Source organism: Umbelopsis ramanniana (assembly GCF_025399195.1).
Source record: "Umbelopsis ramanniana AG unplaced genomic scaffold K450scaffold_24, whole genome shotgun sequence".
NCBI classification, from domain to species: Eukaryota; Fungi; Mucoromycota; class Umbelopsidomycetes; order Umbelopsidales; family Umbelopsidaceae; genus Umbelopsis; species Umbelopsis ramanniana.
The window spans coordinates 256,072-269,150 of NW_026252110.1; the positions used below are offsets into that span (position 1 = coordinate 256,072).

General features: G+C 44.8%; 5 protein-coding genes across 5 annotated transcripts; all 5 read right to left on the minus strand.

Annotated features, from left to right (window-relative positions):
* Positions 1 to 115: 115 nt before the first annotated feature.
* K450DRAFT_239370 (uncharacterized protein) lies at positions 116 to 1,758 on the minus strand. The gene is made up of 5 exons (XM_051588752.1): positions 1,497 to 1,758; positions 1,067 to 1,317; positions 819 to 993; positions 402 to 738; positions 116 to 331 (listed from the first exon to the last, which is right to left on the minus strand). Exons 1-5 carry the CDS (start codon positions 1,582 to 1,584, stop codon positions 265 to 267), a joined length of 918 nt encoding a protein of 305 aa, XP_051445098.1. The 5' UTR covers positions 1,585 to 1,758; the 3' UTR covers positions 116 to 264.
* A 590-nt stretch (positions 1,759 to 2,348) lies between these two features.
* On the minus strand, positions 2,349 to 5,456 carry K450DRAFT_239374 (uncharacterized protein). The gene is made up of 2 exons (XM_051588753.1): positions 4,385 to 5,456; positions 2,349 to 4,302 (listed from the first exon to the last, which is right to left on the minus strand). Exons 1-2 carry the CDS (start codon positions 5,364 to 5,366, stop codon positions 2,513 to 2,515), a joined length of 2,772 nt encoding a protein of 923 aa, XP_051445099.1. The 5' UTR covers positions 5,367 to 5,456; the 3' UTR covers positions 2,349 to 2,512.
* A 111-nt stretch (positions 5,457 to 5,567) lies between these two features.
* On the minus strand, positions 5,568 to 7,815 carry K450DRAFT_239377 (uncharacterized protein). The gene has a single exon (XM_051588754.1). The coding sequence runs from the start codon at positions 7,416 to 7,418 to the stop codon at positions 5,850 to 5,852; it is 1,569 nt and encodes a 522-aa protein (XP_051445100.1). The 5' UTR covers positions 7,419 to 7,815; the 3' UTR covers positions 5,568 to 5,849.
* A 1,835-nt stretch (positions 7,816 to 9,650) lies between these two features.
* K450DRAFT_239379 (uncharacterized protein) lies at positions 9,651 to 10,965 on the minus strand. Its single transcript, XM_051588755.1, has 3 exons — positions 10,595 to 10,965; positions 10,191 to 10,514; positions 9,651 to 10,096 (listed from the first exon to the last, which is right to left on the minus strand). The coding sequence occupies exons 1-3, from the start codon at positions 10,818 to 10,820 to the stop codon at positions 9,669 to 9,671; spliced, it is 978 nt and encodes a 325-aa protein (XP_051445101.1). The 5' UTR covers positions 10,821 to 10,965; the 3' UTR covers positions 9,651 to 9,668.
* On the minus strand, positions 10,881 to 12,103 carry K450DRAFT_239382 (uncharacterized protein). The gene is made up of 2 exons (XM_051588756.1): positions 11,618 to 12,103; positions 10,881 to 11,508 (listed from the first exon to the last, which is right to left on the minus strand). The coding sequence occupies exons 1-2, from the start codon at positions 12,071 to 12,073 to the stop codon at positions 10,930 to 10,932; spliced, it is 1,035 nt and encodes a 344-aa protein (XP_051445102.1). The 5' UTR covers positions 12,074 to 12,103; the 3' UTR covers positions 10,881 to 10,929.
* Positions 12,104 to 13,079: the final 976 nt, after the last annotated feature.

Consider the following 13,079-nt stretch of genomic DNA (forward strand, 5'->3'; position numbering starts at 1 on the left):
ATGGACGAAATATAGAGTCGAGGAGAGTTTTTTTTTTTTTTTATGAACCGGAATATGGATCTTGGTTTATTAGATGCACGGGATATATGTTTTTTGGTTTGTAACAGAAAATGTAATATGGGGGTCGAGAGAGAAGAAAGAGGATATTGCTCATAGAGCGACAGAGACCGAAGAATCGCTTCAAAATGGCCCATGGTGTACAATATGGGGACAATTACAAAATGAGGAGTTGCGAGAAATATGGAGAGGGGTCTATTTTTTGATTTAACCAGTCTTGAACTTTGCTCTAAAGTAGTCTCCAGCGGTGACCATGACCAATGTCTGCCACATACTGTAATATAACGGAACGGAGATTAGAAACCTTGGGGGAACCCTTTCAATGACCGACCCAACAAACTTACCCAAGACCAATGCGAGGAACCACACCTCTGTAGAAACCTTTAATACCGTTGTTCTCATAGATATACTTTGCAGCACTGCTAATGGTCATGTTTTCAGGTCTTCCTACTGCCTTAACTTGACTTTGCATTTCGACGCGAATAACCTCAATAGGCTGATTCCAGCATGACAAACCACCACCAATGATGGAAGCCATAGCTCTGTCTACAACAGTAGCCTTCTTATGAGCATCGGGACTTTCACCATAACGAGCCTTGATAATGGATTCTTGAGCCAATCGAGACAAACCAAAGCGAGAAGCCCAGTTTGTGCACTGACGAACGGCAACAGCATTGACACCTAAACGGCATAAGATTAGATCTTGCACTACACGTGATAACCGGAGACAGTGAGAGCATCACCACTGTGAGAAAGCTTACCCTTATTGATACCACGAATACCCTCCTTCTTGAAAATATCGCCAGCGACCTTCCATGTTGACACATCGGCTCCAGCCTTGTGGCGAGTGACTTCGACCGTCTTCATAAAGGTACAGAAACCCATGGTAGTATAAGCTTGAGCAATACCACCACCCATACCACCAACGATACCAGCCTAAGGGAAGAGAGCGTACCGTTAGCATGATTACGTCGATAAAGATAACTGAAGTTGAAAACTCAACACTTACCAGGAAAGGAGAAGCACCATATTCCTTGGCTCTGTACTCAAACTCGGAGGCTGTGAACAAGAGAACAGCTCCCTTGGTGGAAGCTTCGATCCAAGCCCAGGGGATCAAACCTTGGAAGAAACCAAGAACACCACCACGAGCATAAATGGATGAGAGGGCAGCAGCCATGCTTTGACCGCGGTTAGCAGCAAGCTGGGTTTTGAGGACTTCAAAAGGTTGACCGAGTGTGGAAACCTCGAACATATTGAGACCTAAGTAAGAGAACAAGATAAAAACACGTCAATAACGGAAGCACAAAGAACATATTGTTTATTATTATTCCCCTTTATCTCTCCCATGGTTTGTCGGATGAGCTGGAAGATCATCAGCAGGTTTTGCGACCTGACCTGACCCGCGGTTGCCACTGAACGTGAGGAGTATGAATACTTACCGGCACCTAGCGCCAAGTTCTGATATGAGACAGCCTTCTTCTTCGGGGGAGCGGTGGGATCGACGGGGGTTGTGTCAATGATGGCCATGATGATTCAGAAGAGAGAGAGAGGGGTTCAAGAGGAAACCAAAAAAATGGTTCCACGCTTTGTTGAAATGGAGGCTTGAGGAACCGTGACTGTTACCGGTAGGCCTCCCATATGAGGAAAGTGATCCGCTTGAGCAGAACGTACCTGAGGCATTTGATTGGCTGATACAGTCGCGAAGCGTTTCTTTGAAGCTTTGGGGCACCCCAAGCTGCTGGCCCATCTCCGAAGCATTAGCTCAAGGTTCTTCGGCACCTATGGCAGAAAAAACATTGCAACATCTTAGAAGCAGTAACCTTAACGTCTTCCTCCTTTATATGATAAAACATGTTCTTTAAGAAAAAATTGTATAAATGCGTTTGTTATTCTACACCCAAAAAAAAATTATATTATGCCAGCGAAACAATCATCAGATGTTCGCTATGGTTGTCGAAAAGAAGTATCGTATCTAAAATGCTTAATCGGAGAATGCTAAAAATAAAAATTCAGTTCGATTCAGATCAAATCATGGTTCGACATCAATCGAAGTTCCGCCAAAATCTTGCTCTTGTCCTTCATCCTGGTCTTGATCCATGGTACCTTGCTTCTGCTTACGCTTCCTAACCGCTGTCCATACATGATCGCCACCATGCATTTGTCTCATATGCTCCCACTCATCCTGTTCCAAAGGCCGAACATTGACCGTGCCATCTTCTGAAGTGATGCCTTCAGGTGGTAGCTGGCTCACCAGGAAGCCTGATTCATTATCTTCTGCGGCGTCCATGCCACTAGGGGTATCATTGTTAGCTCTCTTCTTTTTCTTCCGATCCGGTATGGTGACGTGAATTCCAGTCATGAATTGGTTGCCTTGCTGGCGGGGAACAAACTGAATTCTGCTTGACGGATCAACAATACCGAACGATACCCGGTGTTTCATGGACACCATTAGGAGTCAACTTTTTCTACTTGGCCTGCCGGGAGGTCCCATAGGTCCACCTTGCATAGGCATGGGTTGTTGGCCACCTCCATGCCACGGTGGTGGTCCACCTTGAGGAAACATACCATGAGGCGGTGGAGGGAATCCCATGTGCGGATGACCCATACCAGGCGATGGAAACGGTCCATGGTGAGACATTGGTCCCATCATATGCGGTGGAGGAGGACCAAAATGCTGCATAGGGAACGGATGATGTTGAGGCCCATGCTGAGGTGGTAAATGCTGAGGAGTCATGGAATGAAGTGAACCTGAAGGTTTCCTAAGTATTCCACGGGGCCCATCTTTAGACATAGATCCTTCATTCGCCATATTAGGTCGACCTGTATCCTGTTGAGCTTGTTGTGGTGCGTTATTTGCTGGAGCTTGCGGGGGTGGTGGCGGAGGGGCTTGTTGTGGTGGTTCATGACCCATGCCAAGTTCTGGCAAGCTCATATGAGATGCCATAGCTGGATGCTGCATGCCATGGAAAGGTGGATGCATAGGAAAATGAGGTTCAGGCATGGGATAAAAGGATTCATGCATATCTGGCCAATCTGCGAAATGCATATCAGCAGGGTGAGGTGGAGGCATTCTCATGGACCCAGACGATCGAGTTCGTCTATGCTTGCGGCTTGAGTTACGAGGTACCGAGTACAATTCTTGTTCATAGTAGTCTTCCGGAGCGTGATGTGAGGAATGGCGACGAGAACTGGATCGTCTAGATAAGTTGTGGCTTGAATTACGAGAAGGAGCTTGAGACCGATTTTGCGACCGACTTCCACTACGACTTTCATTCCTGCTTGCTGAACGGCTGCGAGTCCGACTACCACTACGACTTACGTTTCGATTGATACTTCCACTACGGCTTAGCGACCGACGAGATGGCGTTCTTGATCTGGATCGTGGGGTAACAAATTCGGGTAGTTCTTCATCAGAATACAATTCACGACCACGGATATCAACGAAATCATATCGGTCGTCATCGTCACGGCGACGGGAATACGAGCCAATAAATTCAGGTGAATAGTCGCCAGATAAGTCCGAATCCAAAGAAGGTGGGGTATATGAACGATGGTGGTGTCGTCTTCTTTCATATTCTGGTTCATATGATCTAGGTCTCTCGTAATGACGTGAAGAAGAGCGCCTAGGCGAAGGGGTATAAAAGAAATCACGGTCATCTTCCTCATCATCTTCATGATATGAACGACGACTTCTGCGATATTCACGAGGAGGTTCTTCTTCACTGTACTCGCTGGGTTCATCGACATAATCACTCAACTCTTGTCGTTCACGTCTGGTACGGGAAGGCGGAAGAGAGTAGTATTCTCTATCATCTGAGACAGACCCATCTTCAAGGGCTGGGCCAAGTTGATTCGGCTTTGAAGCAGGGCTTAGCATTACCAATTCATCTTCTGGCGTATGAGGTCTAGGGTCAATGCCTCCACTCAGAAAGCCGCCACTGGACAAGGCGAGCTGAAGTTGTTCTTGAGTGCGATTAATTTGATCCAACATTTCTTGCTCTCGCTTTCGGTGCTGATTCTCTCTTTCCTTCCATTCTTCACGCTCCAATCGGATGGCCGACATTTGTTGCCTAAGATCTACTAGCTCCATGTAAGAATGAGCCGGACTAGAATAACCTTGCGAATGGCTTGCTTGATGGCTCGTACTAGGATACGGTGCCGAATTAGGGCCAGAGTTATCGCGTACAACGGTAGTTAAAATCGGACTGTTTGGAGTTGGAGGTGATCCGTCTTCAACGGTAGTGGCTGGAGAAATGACACATGAGAGTTAATAAGAATACTGATTTTGCAATTTGCCAAATATTGGTTCACAAAAATAAATATGTACCGGTTGGATTCTTGGTGGACGATGCGAGAATTGGACTATCATCGTAGTCTTCGTCTTCTTCATGGACAAGGGGGAGAGGCTGTTGAAGGGATGGCCGTAACTCCGAGGCGATATTTTTGACAGACACGTTGGAAGACGAAGGAGCAAACATGCTGGGAGGGGTATGGGGCGGTTCCGCTTGGGGAGCCAACAATGGTTTTTTTTGAGAGAAAACACCCTTCCCTTCTTCGTTGGATGACCTTGATGCCCTTTCCTGTTGCTGCCATGGGCTCACTCGGTTGGATCTAGGACCTGTAGAGCCTTCATTGTCACTGAATTGCTGTCCCTTGATGGATGCGGTGATGTTATCGGGACTAGCATCGAGCTCCGATGAGTCTTCTCGCTCACCCATATACCCCGTACTGGAGGCCGAGCTCCTGCCTGGAGGCAAATGGGTGGAGGTTTCATACACCGGTCTCCCTTCGCCTTCGATCTCAGTCTTGTCGCCCTCTTCTCCAATAAGAACCTGTTTGGCCGGCGGCACTGCATGTTTCGGTTTCGGCATAGCCAGCGGCGGAGATCCAGAGTCAACTTTTGCGGGAGGAAGAGGAAGTGTAGAAAGGGGTTTCCCTTTGGGTAGCACCTGCTGCGTTGTATAGTTTTTATTACTATAAGTTGGCTCCAACCTCGGATAGCCAGAAAAGTCCAGAATGTCCGAGGGCGATTTGGCCCTTGCTGACATGGGCCCAAATTGTGTATAGTGGTCGTTGTCCATGGACGAATGGAGATGCGCAGGATCGGCGTTCACGGTGGTTTCAGTCCGCTCCTTTCGCTTATTGCCAAACAGTTTCGCAAGCGGCATTTTTTTTCTAACTTCTGACTGGCAGTAGCAAAACAAAGACAGAAGTTGAAAGAAAAAATGGGCGGTGTGGATGTTTATGGCATCACCCTCAAGTTTTTCCCTTTCCGGGCTATTGTTATTGCTGTGGGTTGAAAAGTCCATGGTACGTAAAGTAAAAACAATAACATACTGTCTGTCACTGTTTTGCTCTGCTCGCTATGGCGTAATCTTGCTGCAAACCTGGTGTGTTCGGTTTCTGAACACTGGATGAAAGAAAAAAAGTAAATAGCCGCGAATTGCTTTGTTTACGCAGCCACAAACAATCCAGGAACATTGTAATCAAATGAGCGCATGACCTTTGGTATGGAAAGGAAACTCTAGGGCATGGTATGTCATAACCCTGCACGATGATCATCATGGCAAAATAGAGCTTTTTGAATTATCTCCTTTTAATACTGTATTTACATGGAAAGAAAGAAGAGCTGTCATAGCTTTGACGTTTAGAAAAATTGAAAGGGAGAGAAAAAAAAAAAAGGGCAACATTCGATGAAGCCTCGAAGATATGGAAAAAGCAACAATCCTAACAACAACAAAAAAAAAGAAAAGGGAGAAGTGTGAGTGTATGTATTTTTTTTTTGGGGTGATTTAACCATGGATAACATTGTGGTTGACCAAGACGGATACCAATGGCTCTCCATAAACACTGGCTGGATCAACCAAGCTAGGCGTAGTGGAGCCGGAGGTATCGCTAGATAAACTGCCGCTATAGAAACAGTACTTGTTGATCAAATCGAAATAACCTGCAGTCCAAGCAGCTGGCTTGTTAGCATTGTTGCTGGGAGGCATGCGAATTGAATCAAGAAAAGGTTGTGGCTGTTGTGGGGATTGGTGTTGTTCGATCAAGTTAACTTTTGACTTTGCGTCATCTGGTTTGGCCGTATGAATGATATGGGACGAAAGAGCATCCTCTAGTGAAGCAGCTGTGGTCACACCAGGTATAGATGAAAAATAAGAAGGGAATGTTCCAGTACGTTTTAATGTATGGCGGTGGTTGTGGTGATCGTCATAGTGAGAATCCCCGTTGGGCTGAAGGTCTTGTACATGTGATAGCGCTTGGCCAAAGTTGTACCGTTTACCGAATTGTGTTTTAGTTGATAAATTGGGTGAGGACGACAGTGACGGAGGTGACGAGCTTAGTGAAACGATATCAGCTCCAAGCAAGTCATGTTTGATTTTTTCATCCAAATACTTCCTTCTGTTGTTGCGTGCTGTTGCCGCCGCTGAGGTGGCGGCTGGGCGTAAAATATCGATTTGGTAGTTCATGCCGGAATTATTATCCCAGAATTCACGGTTGTCGATATGATATTGCACAGCAAAAAACAGGGTTGTCGTTTCGTCTTTTGTGTCATCCAAAGTTGGGGGGATGGGGATGTTGAACATGAATCGGTCGAGGGCACTATTTTGTGGGTCTCGTCCAACAGGTTCTCTATATGCGGCTTCGACATTGTTGCATGTCTTCCACAAATCAAAAGTGTATCTGACGATCACTCGCTTTTGGTAAGCAATATTTTGAACCCGCACACGGCCAGTTAAAGATTGGTTATCTGGTGACAAAACCACGGATTCAACGCTGATCATCTGAGCAACGCTTGTTGATGGTTGAAATGACCCATTGGGATATTTTAAGCTGGGTTGTCGGCGTTGGTCATCACCATCATGAAGGAGTGCATCCCCATATGCGGTGTCCAAACTCAATGGCTCGATGTCCTCCAAGACAGCACTTGGGGTCTCCGCTTGAAGAAAATGGCGAACATGTTCCAGTTGGCTGTCAAAGTGTACATACTTGGGCCATGTGGGGGTGGCTGGGGCCGACTTGCTACCTTTCTTTACACAGGACTTGACCAGCTCTCCACTCTTTTTCCGAATCATCACAGGAGCTGTGATCATGGGCTGTTCTTCCGCTGGAAGTGACATACGTCGCGAGTGCTTTAAATGAGGGCCAGTCGTGTCCAACTGGCCTAACTTTAGGAACACCTCATTGGTATGAGCGCTTCGCCTATGGCCATTGAAATCGCCTGTGTACAAGCGTAGGGAATCATTAGCAAGATCGTGTGATGCTGATCGCCTATTTAGATGTACTCTTTTTTGCGACCAGCCTTGAGATGCGTCAAGAGGACTACTCAGTGCTGGCGCTTGAGATGCAGTGTATGGCATATGAGTGCGATGAAGGGGGGGTAAAAAAGTCCAGTCAAAGATATTGGGAGATAAGAAAGAAAGAAAAGAGATATGGAAATGCACGAAAGGAAAGAAAGAGCAGGGGGAGGCAGAAGAAAGGGCTGATTTTTTTAATAGTAAATGTGGGGAAATCCGTAAAGCAAAACAAAAAAAAGACAGAGTAAGAAAATATAAATATTGTATAAAGAGTTCTTGGAGAGGGGGGCGGGCTCGGATTGGATTGGTTTGGAAAGAAAGGGGTCCAGAATCAATTCATACCCTGCCACACACACATATTCATTTACCCTTTTTCCTCGGCTGACGACTTGAAGATTTACCCGTTGTTATAATGGGAAACCCTCCGAGGGAGGACTGCAAAACAATGAGGTTAGAAATTTTTATGAGTGGTGCATTGGCCAGGTAGCAAAGCGACTAAACTTGTCACACACTATCTTTCAGGGCAAAATTTGGCATGAACAAAACCCGTTCGGAATGAGCGATTGATGGGAAATAACCTGTTTGTCTAGCCTTTTGGTTAGGGTAGGGTAGGATATGGCATTACTGTACTGCATCAAACGAGCGGAGGGCAACATTGATAAGGATGAGATCATTTTCTCGTCATAGCCATTTGGTGCAACTGCGACACCACTCTGTAGATCGGCAATGCCATCCTTGCTTCACCTCACCTATTAGAGATGTGTAAACACGTGCAGCCTCAATAAATCCTTGCTTGATATCGCTATGTATCACAATGCATGATCGTTATGTTTGGATGGCCCGCCATAACGAAAAGATTCGCCCATTAATTATTTTTTTTTTGGTCATTTGGGTTCTTTACGGAAATCGCAATATAAAAAAAATAATATGTGATGATAATAATCTGACCACCTGGTTGCTGTTGCTTGTTTATGGTTTTTGTCAACAATGAAACAAAACATAACCTTCTCACATTGCAAGCATCCACCATTGTATTGCTGTACAGTATCGTTGATGGCAAAAGTACCCCACGGAGACACAAAAAAATGACATCAGTTGGCGTACCGATGGCATGGGTTACAAACCAACAACATGAAAGAGCCGGTGGCAGGTAATGCAAGCTTGGCAGGTGCCTCCGACAGATTGGGTGACCACCGACAGATAAAGGTTACATCCGTTTTCACCGATGCATGACCATAGATTTGATTGGCGTATGAATTCAAAAAATGGAGTGTACGACTAGGAGAACCATAAGTTCGTTCCTGAGTCACTTCAATTGGGGAAAATTTTAGTGCTCAAACAGTGTTTGCGACACACAAAATAAATTTTTTTAGCATACAAGAAGTTGTGTCACCGTCACCATTGTAACTATGAGATAATGGATTTAGGTGGCTTCGCTCCATGAACCAGTCGACATTGACGTGCGTATCAGACGGCATAACACAACAGAGAAAGAAGCGCTAACGGGAATGTGAGTTTGCCAAGGACGAAGAAGGGATTGGAAGACTTTTCCATACTCAGAACATTCAAGTCATATGCAGTATGACAGCGGGCCAATTGATTTCAGTTGGTACTGGTTCAACTGTCAATCAACTAACGCATTCACTCAGCATGTCTGTAGTGCATATGGACTACTATTAATAAGCATTGGGAAGTACAGGTATTACGTTCATCCGTAATTGGAGCGAAAATGATGAAGTTCGGTTAGATATTTGCGCCACTTCACATTGGGATATTCATGAGAGCAACACATCCTCTTGCACAACAAAATGAAAACAGAAAACATTATTTTATATTATGTTAAACGATTCACAATTAGTGAGCATCGCTTCATAAATATCAACACAACAACCCCACACACATATTGGAGAATGTGAGCAAGTGCGGCTACTGGAATTGTTTGTGGCTTTTAAAATGGTGATTAAGGAAGGGAGTGACGCTCTGGGCAGACTTTCTATTTATGGTGTTGGGGAAGTATCACTTCTTTGGTACCGAGCTTTACTCCACTGATAACTGACCCTTATCAGCTAGTACAAAAGAGGAGCAAGTTGCTTAAATAAATGATCAAAACTACCGATGAACCAGTCCTTGACCTCCACTGGCCGCTCAACGTTTTCATTTACATGCCTTTTTATATGGTTACTTATTACTTTTTATTTTTGCGTGTTCCGTTATGGAAATCTATTGGTGGAATTAGGTAGCTGTGAGATACAACAAATGATGGGCAATCTAATATAACCTTTTGCTTTTCTTTATGGCGCTCATGTCAGCTGGTTATGGCGCAGGTAAAGCTTTCTTCTGGGCCTCGTGATACTTGCTCAAAACAATCTTACATTGAGTGTCTTTGCACAGGTCCCTCAAACCATTCTTGCCTTCACCCATGCCATTGAAGAAGGTAAGACCAGCACCTCGTTCAACAGCATCAATAGGCACACGGAACGCTTCGAGTGGTGTGCTATCAGGTATACGGGCATTGGGCAACACAAAGGCTGCCGCACTGTAGTTGCCATTCTTATGGGTCAAAATGACCTTGAAAAAGTGAGTAGGCACAGCAACGTTGGGAGGGTTTCCAATGACTTGGTATTTCACGTAGAATTTCCCATCGGCTTCCCGATGAGGGAGATAAAGAGGGCCAGTGTAGACGTAGACGTCTTGAAAGCTCTTTGTGAGAGTTCTGCAAAAGTTTTCAAGATGGGCCCAGTCTGAGATGGGAGTAATACCAATCAGACACAAATTAGTATACAGTTTGAGATTTTCCCCATGGATTGCACTTTAACAAACATGTGGCGAACTTACAGTCACGGTTAAACCCTTCGCCAACCTGGGGAGCAATGTTGGTAAGATAGAAGGTTTCATCCATCGATAATTGTGAGTTCTTGACATCAGCTGCTGCAACCATATGGCCACGATCAAAACCAGACTTGAAGTAGTCATTGAGTCTAGCACGGAATTGAGCTGGAATCGTATCGTCTTCCTTGAACGTCGAGTTGGATCGATCTACACCTTTACCTCGAGAGAGAGATTCAGCAGTCATATGCTCGGCTACCCAGTTTGGATTGCGGTCTCTACGGTTGTAGGACGTAACATAGGCGTTTCGGTACACCAGGTCGTTGATAGGACCTAAGCTGAAGGTGTCAATAAAAAGCATCATGTTGCGAGGAAGTGGACTTTCCGGTTATATATATATATATATTACTCACCTGGAGAACCAAATGGCATTATGCGCTTAGCATTCTCCAACTTGTCGAGCGAGGAATTAGGTACGGCCGAACCTGTTACTGGCGGTCTAGGCACAGGGGCGGATATAACAGCGGGGGTGACAGCTGCAGGCTTTGCTTGCATTTTCTGGTATGCAGCAAACGACACGGCTCCCAAAGCAGCACCTCCAACAAGGAGGCCAAGCTTTTCAGTTATGTGAGCCGACATGGTCAAAAATGAATGAGCAAATGTGAACGGAAATTGCTTCGAGACTTATATTTTTTTTTTTATTGTGCAAGTGTGAGGGTTGGAAAATTGACTACGTGACTGTTATGATTTAGGCTCGGACTCGACGGTCGTCGTATTGATTCCGACCTTGTCCTCGACTTGGTGACGGCGATCGTGATCTGCGTCGCCGTGAGCCTTCTCTAGAGCCATTAAGACCACGATCGTAGCTGTTGTAGCTTACTCCGTTTGATTTCATCTCCTTGCGACGTTTTTGTTCCTGTTCTGCAGCAATGATCTCCTCCATGGCGGTCAATTTTCGCTTCTCCGGTGCGGTTGCTGACGTTGGTTTGTCCTTGCTATCCGATGGCTTGCTGTTAGAAGATTTTTTTGCTAATGCTGCCAATCCACCACCTTTTTTAAGTCCACCCATCATGGTCATCTTTGTTTTGGTTGTGCCGTTACTGGCAGATGTGTTATTTGATGCTGCGGTGGAAGTTGATGCTGACTTGGCAAACAAATTGAGCTTAATTGGCTGCTGCTCATTATCTCTGACAAGCTCTTTTACTTGCTCATCTTCCTTTGGCTGGCGGTCTGCGTCTTGTTGTGCTTTATCAATCTGTTCTTTAAGCAATCGTTGTGTTCGCTCTTCGTCATCTACTTCCTGTCGTTCCTTCTTCTGAATTGCAGCCTTTAAAAATGAAGGAAAACAACATATGCCTGGTTAGTTAATCGTTCATCCAAATGGAAAATGTATACCTATCAACATAATGATAAGTACAATATCCCAGTGAACTCACCTGTCGTGCCAGCGCTTTAGGACTGTTATCAATCCATGTGATGAACCACCCTTTCTCTGTCTCCTCAACATGAACGATTCCCTCTTTGCCAAGGAACTTGATAAAATCCGTAAGGGTATTCCATCGGGTTGCGTTCATGTGCAAGTGATTTCGGTCGGCAATATATTCCTGGTATACTTGATTGGCTAGTACTCTCTTTGTACCATGTCGTCTAGAGAGCAGTTTGACAAACTCTTGTTGGAATTCACGAGTGTAGCTGGTGACATATTTATCAGGGTTCTCTGCCACAAGAAGCATTTGTCGTTGATGCGCTTCGGAGGCGCAGTGGCATTTAAAGCCGTTTTCGTCTCTACAGGCTTTCTCACATATTTGGCAATAGAATCTGAGCTTCAGTAAGCCTTTTGCTTTGATTCGATTGGCAATAGCCTTTGGTGTCATGAATCCATCACCAGCCATTTTTGATCTAAATGATTGATAATCGGGGAGAAGGCAAAAAGTGTTGAATGGAAATGCCTACAGTCACCTGTCAAATTTGAATGACAAAACTCAATATCACGTGAATTCGTTGGCAAGCATGGACTTGGCCCACTGATTTTAGTCGTAGCCTAGCACTCCATATGAGCAAGTATGATGATACATGATCTTCAGAACTTTCATATATCTACATGTCAAGCAGTACATGAATTTCGAATAAAAATGTGCAGAATAAGCGTGTCCTGACAGACACCGTCAATGACACATTTGCTAAAGGTCAATATTTTGGGGTAACATTGGAGTAGACTGAAGGCGTCCAAACTATCTCCTTCCGAATGTTCTATTCCGCTATTTTGAACCTTTTTCATACTTTTCAAGCACATATAACATTGACATCCATCTCGCTTGGTTTGTTCACTGCCGTGATGAAACAGTTCCAGGCAATTTTTTTAATTTTAGCGTTGCTATAACAGCATATCAACAATGGCAAAAAACAAACAGTATTTGAGCAAATATCCGACATTTGTACTTATGCGCCATTAGAAGAAAACGTGTTATTGTGTTGGTTGTGTTACTGTTTTGATGAAGGAAAAAAAATTAGATTTGAAGATACAAAGGTGTGGTTTCATCAATTAATGCCATATCCTGGCATTTGTATCACACACAAATGGTAGTAAGCACGTCGGAATCAATGGAGAGGATGTAGGTGTATAGCTAGCATGATATCGCATTTTTCGACGATAGATCTATCTCCTCAGAGTGGTTCCCAAGTTGTGTTGGGGCAAGATGGTGGGTTGAGAAAAAAATTTATGCAGTTCGGTGTAACTGACTAGAGGAACGAACGCTTGCTAAATTATGGTAACGGAGGTCCGGCTGACCTCAGCGGAAGCTTATCGATGCTAGAACACCACTGCTGGATTTAATACATTAATAATAAAACCCCTCAATTCTAAATGAAGATCGCGGTGATAGCTGACATGCCATTGGG

What these genes read in the sequence shown, in the direction of transcription:
- K450DRAFT_239370 (XM_051588752.1), bottom strand. Translation starts at nt 1,584, where the DNA reads ATGGCCATCATTGACACAACCCCCGTCGATCCCACCGCTCCCCCGAAG. An exon ending in ATGGTGCTTCTCCTTTCCTG is followed by an intron (nt 994 to 1,066) that starts GTAAGTGTTGAG and finishes CTCTTCCCTTAG; the next exon opens with GCTGGTATCGTTGGTGGTAT. An exon ending in GTTCCTCGCATTGGTCTTGG is followed by an intron (nt 332 to 401) that starts GTAAGTTTGTTG and finishes GTTATATTACAG; the next exon opens with TATGTGGCAGACATTGGTCA.
- K450DRAFT_239374 (XM_051588753.1), bottom strand. Translation starts at nt 5,366, where the DNA reads ATGGACTTTTCAACCCACAGCAATAACAATAGCCCGGAAAGGGAAAAA. An exon ending in GTCCACCAAGAATCCAACCG is followed by an intron (nt 4,303 to 4,384) that starts GTACATATTTAT and finishes TCATTTCTCCAG; the next exon opens with CCACTACCGTTGAAGACGGA.
- K450DRAFT_239377 (XM_051588754.1), bottom strand. Translation starts at nt 7,418, where the DNA reads ATGCCATACACTGCATCTCAAGCGCCAGCACTGAGTAGTCCTCTTGAC.
- K450DRAFT_239379 (XM_051588755.1), bottom strand. Translation starts at nt 10,820, where the DNA reads ATGTCGGCTCACATAACTGAAAAGCTTGGCCTCCTTGTTGGAGGTGCT. An exon ending in AATGCCATTTGGTTCTCCAG is followed by an intron (nt 10,515 to 10,594) that starts GTGAGTAATATA and finishes CCTTCAGCTTAG; the next exon opens with GTCCTATCAACGACCTGGTG. An exon ending in CGAAGGGTTTAACCGTGACT is followed by an intron (nt 10,097 to 10,190) that starts GTAAGTTCGCCA and finishes CTCCCATCTCAG; the next exon opens with ACTGGGCCCATCTTGAAAAC.
- K450DRAFT_239382 (XM_051588756.1), bottom strand. Translation starts at nt 12,073, where the DNA reads ATGGCTGGTGATGGATTCATGACACCAAAGGCTATTGCCAATCGAATC. An exon ending in CTAAAGCGCTGGCACGACAG is followed by an intron (nt 11,509 to 11,617) that starts GTGAGTTCACTG and finishes TCATTTTTAAAG; the next exon opens with GCTGCAATTCAGAAGAAGGA.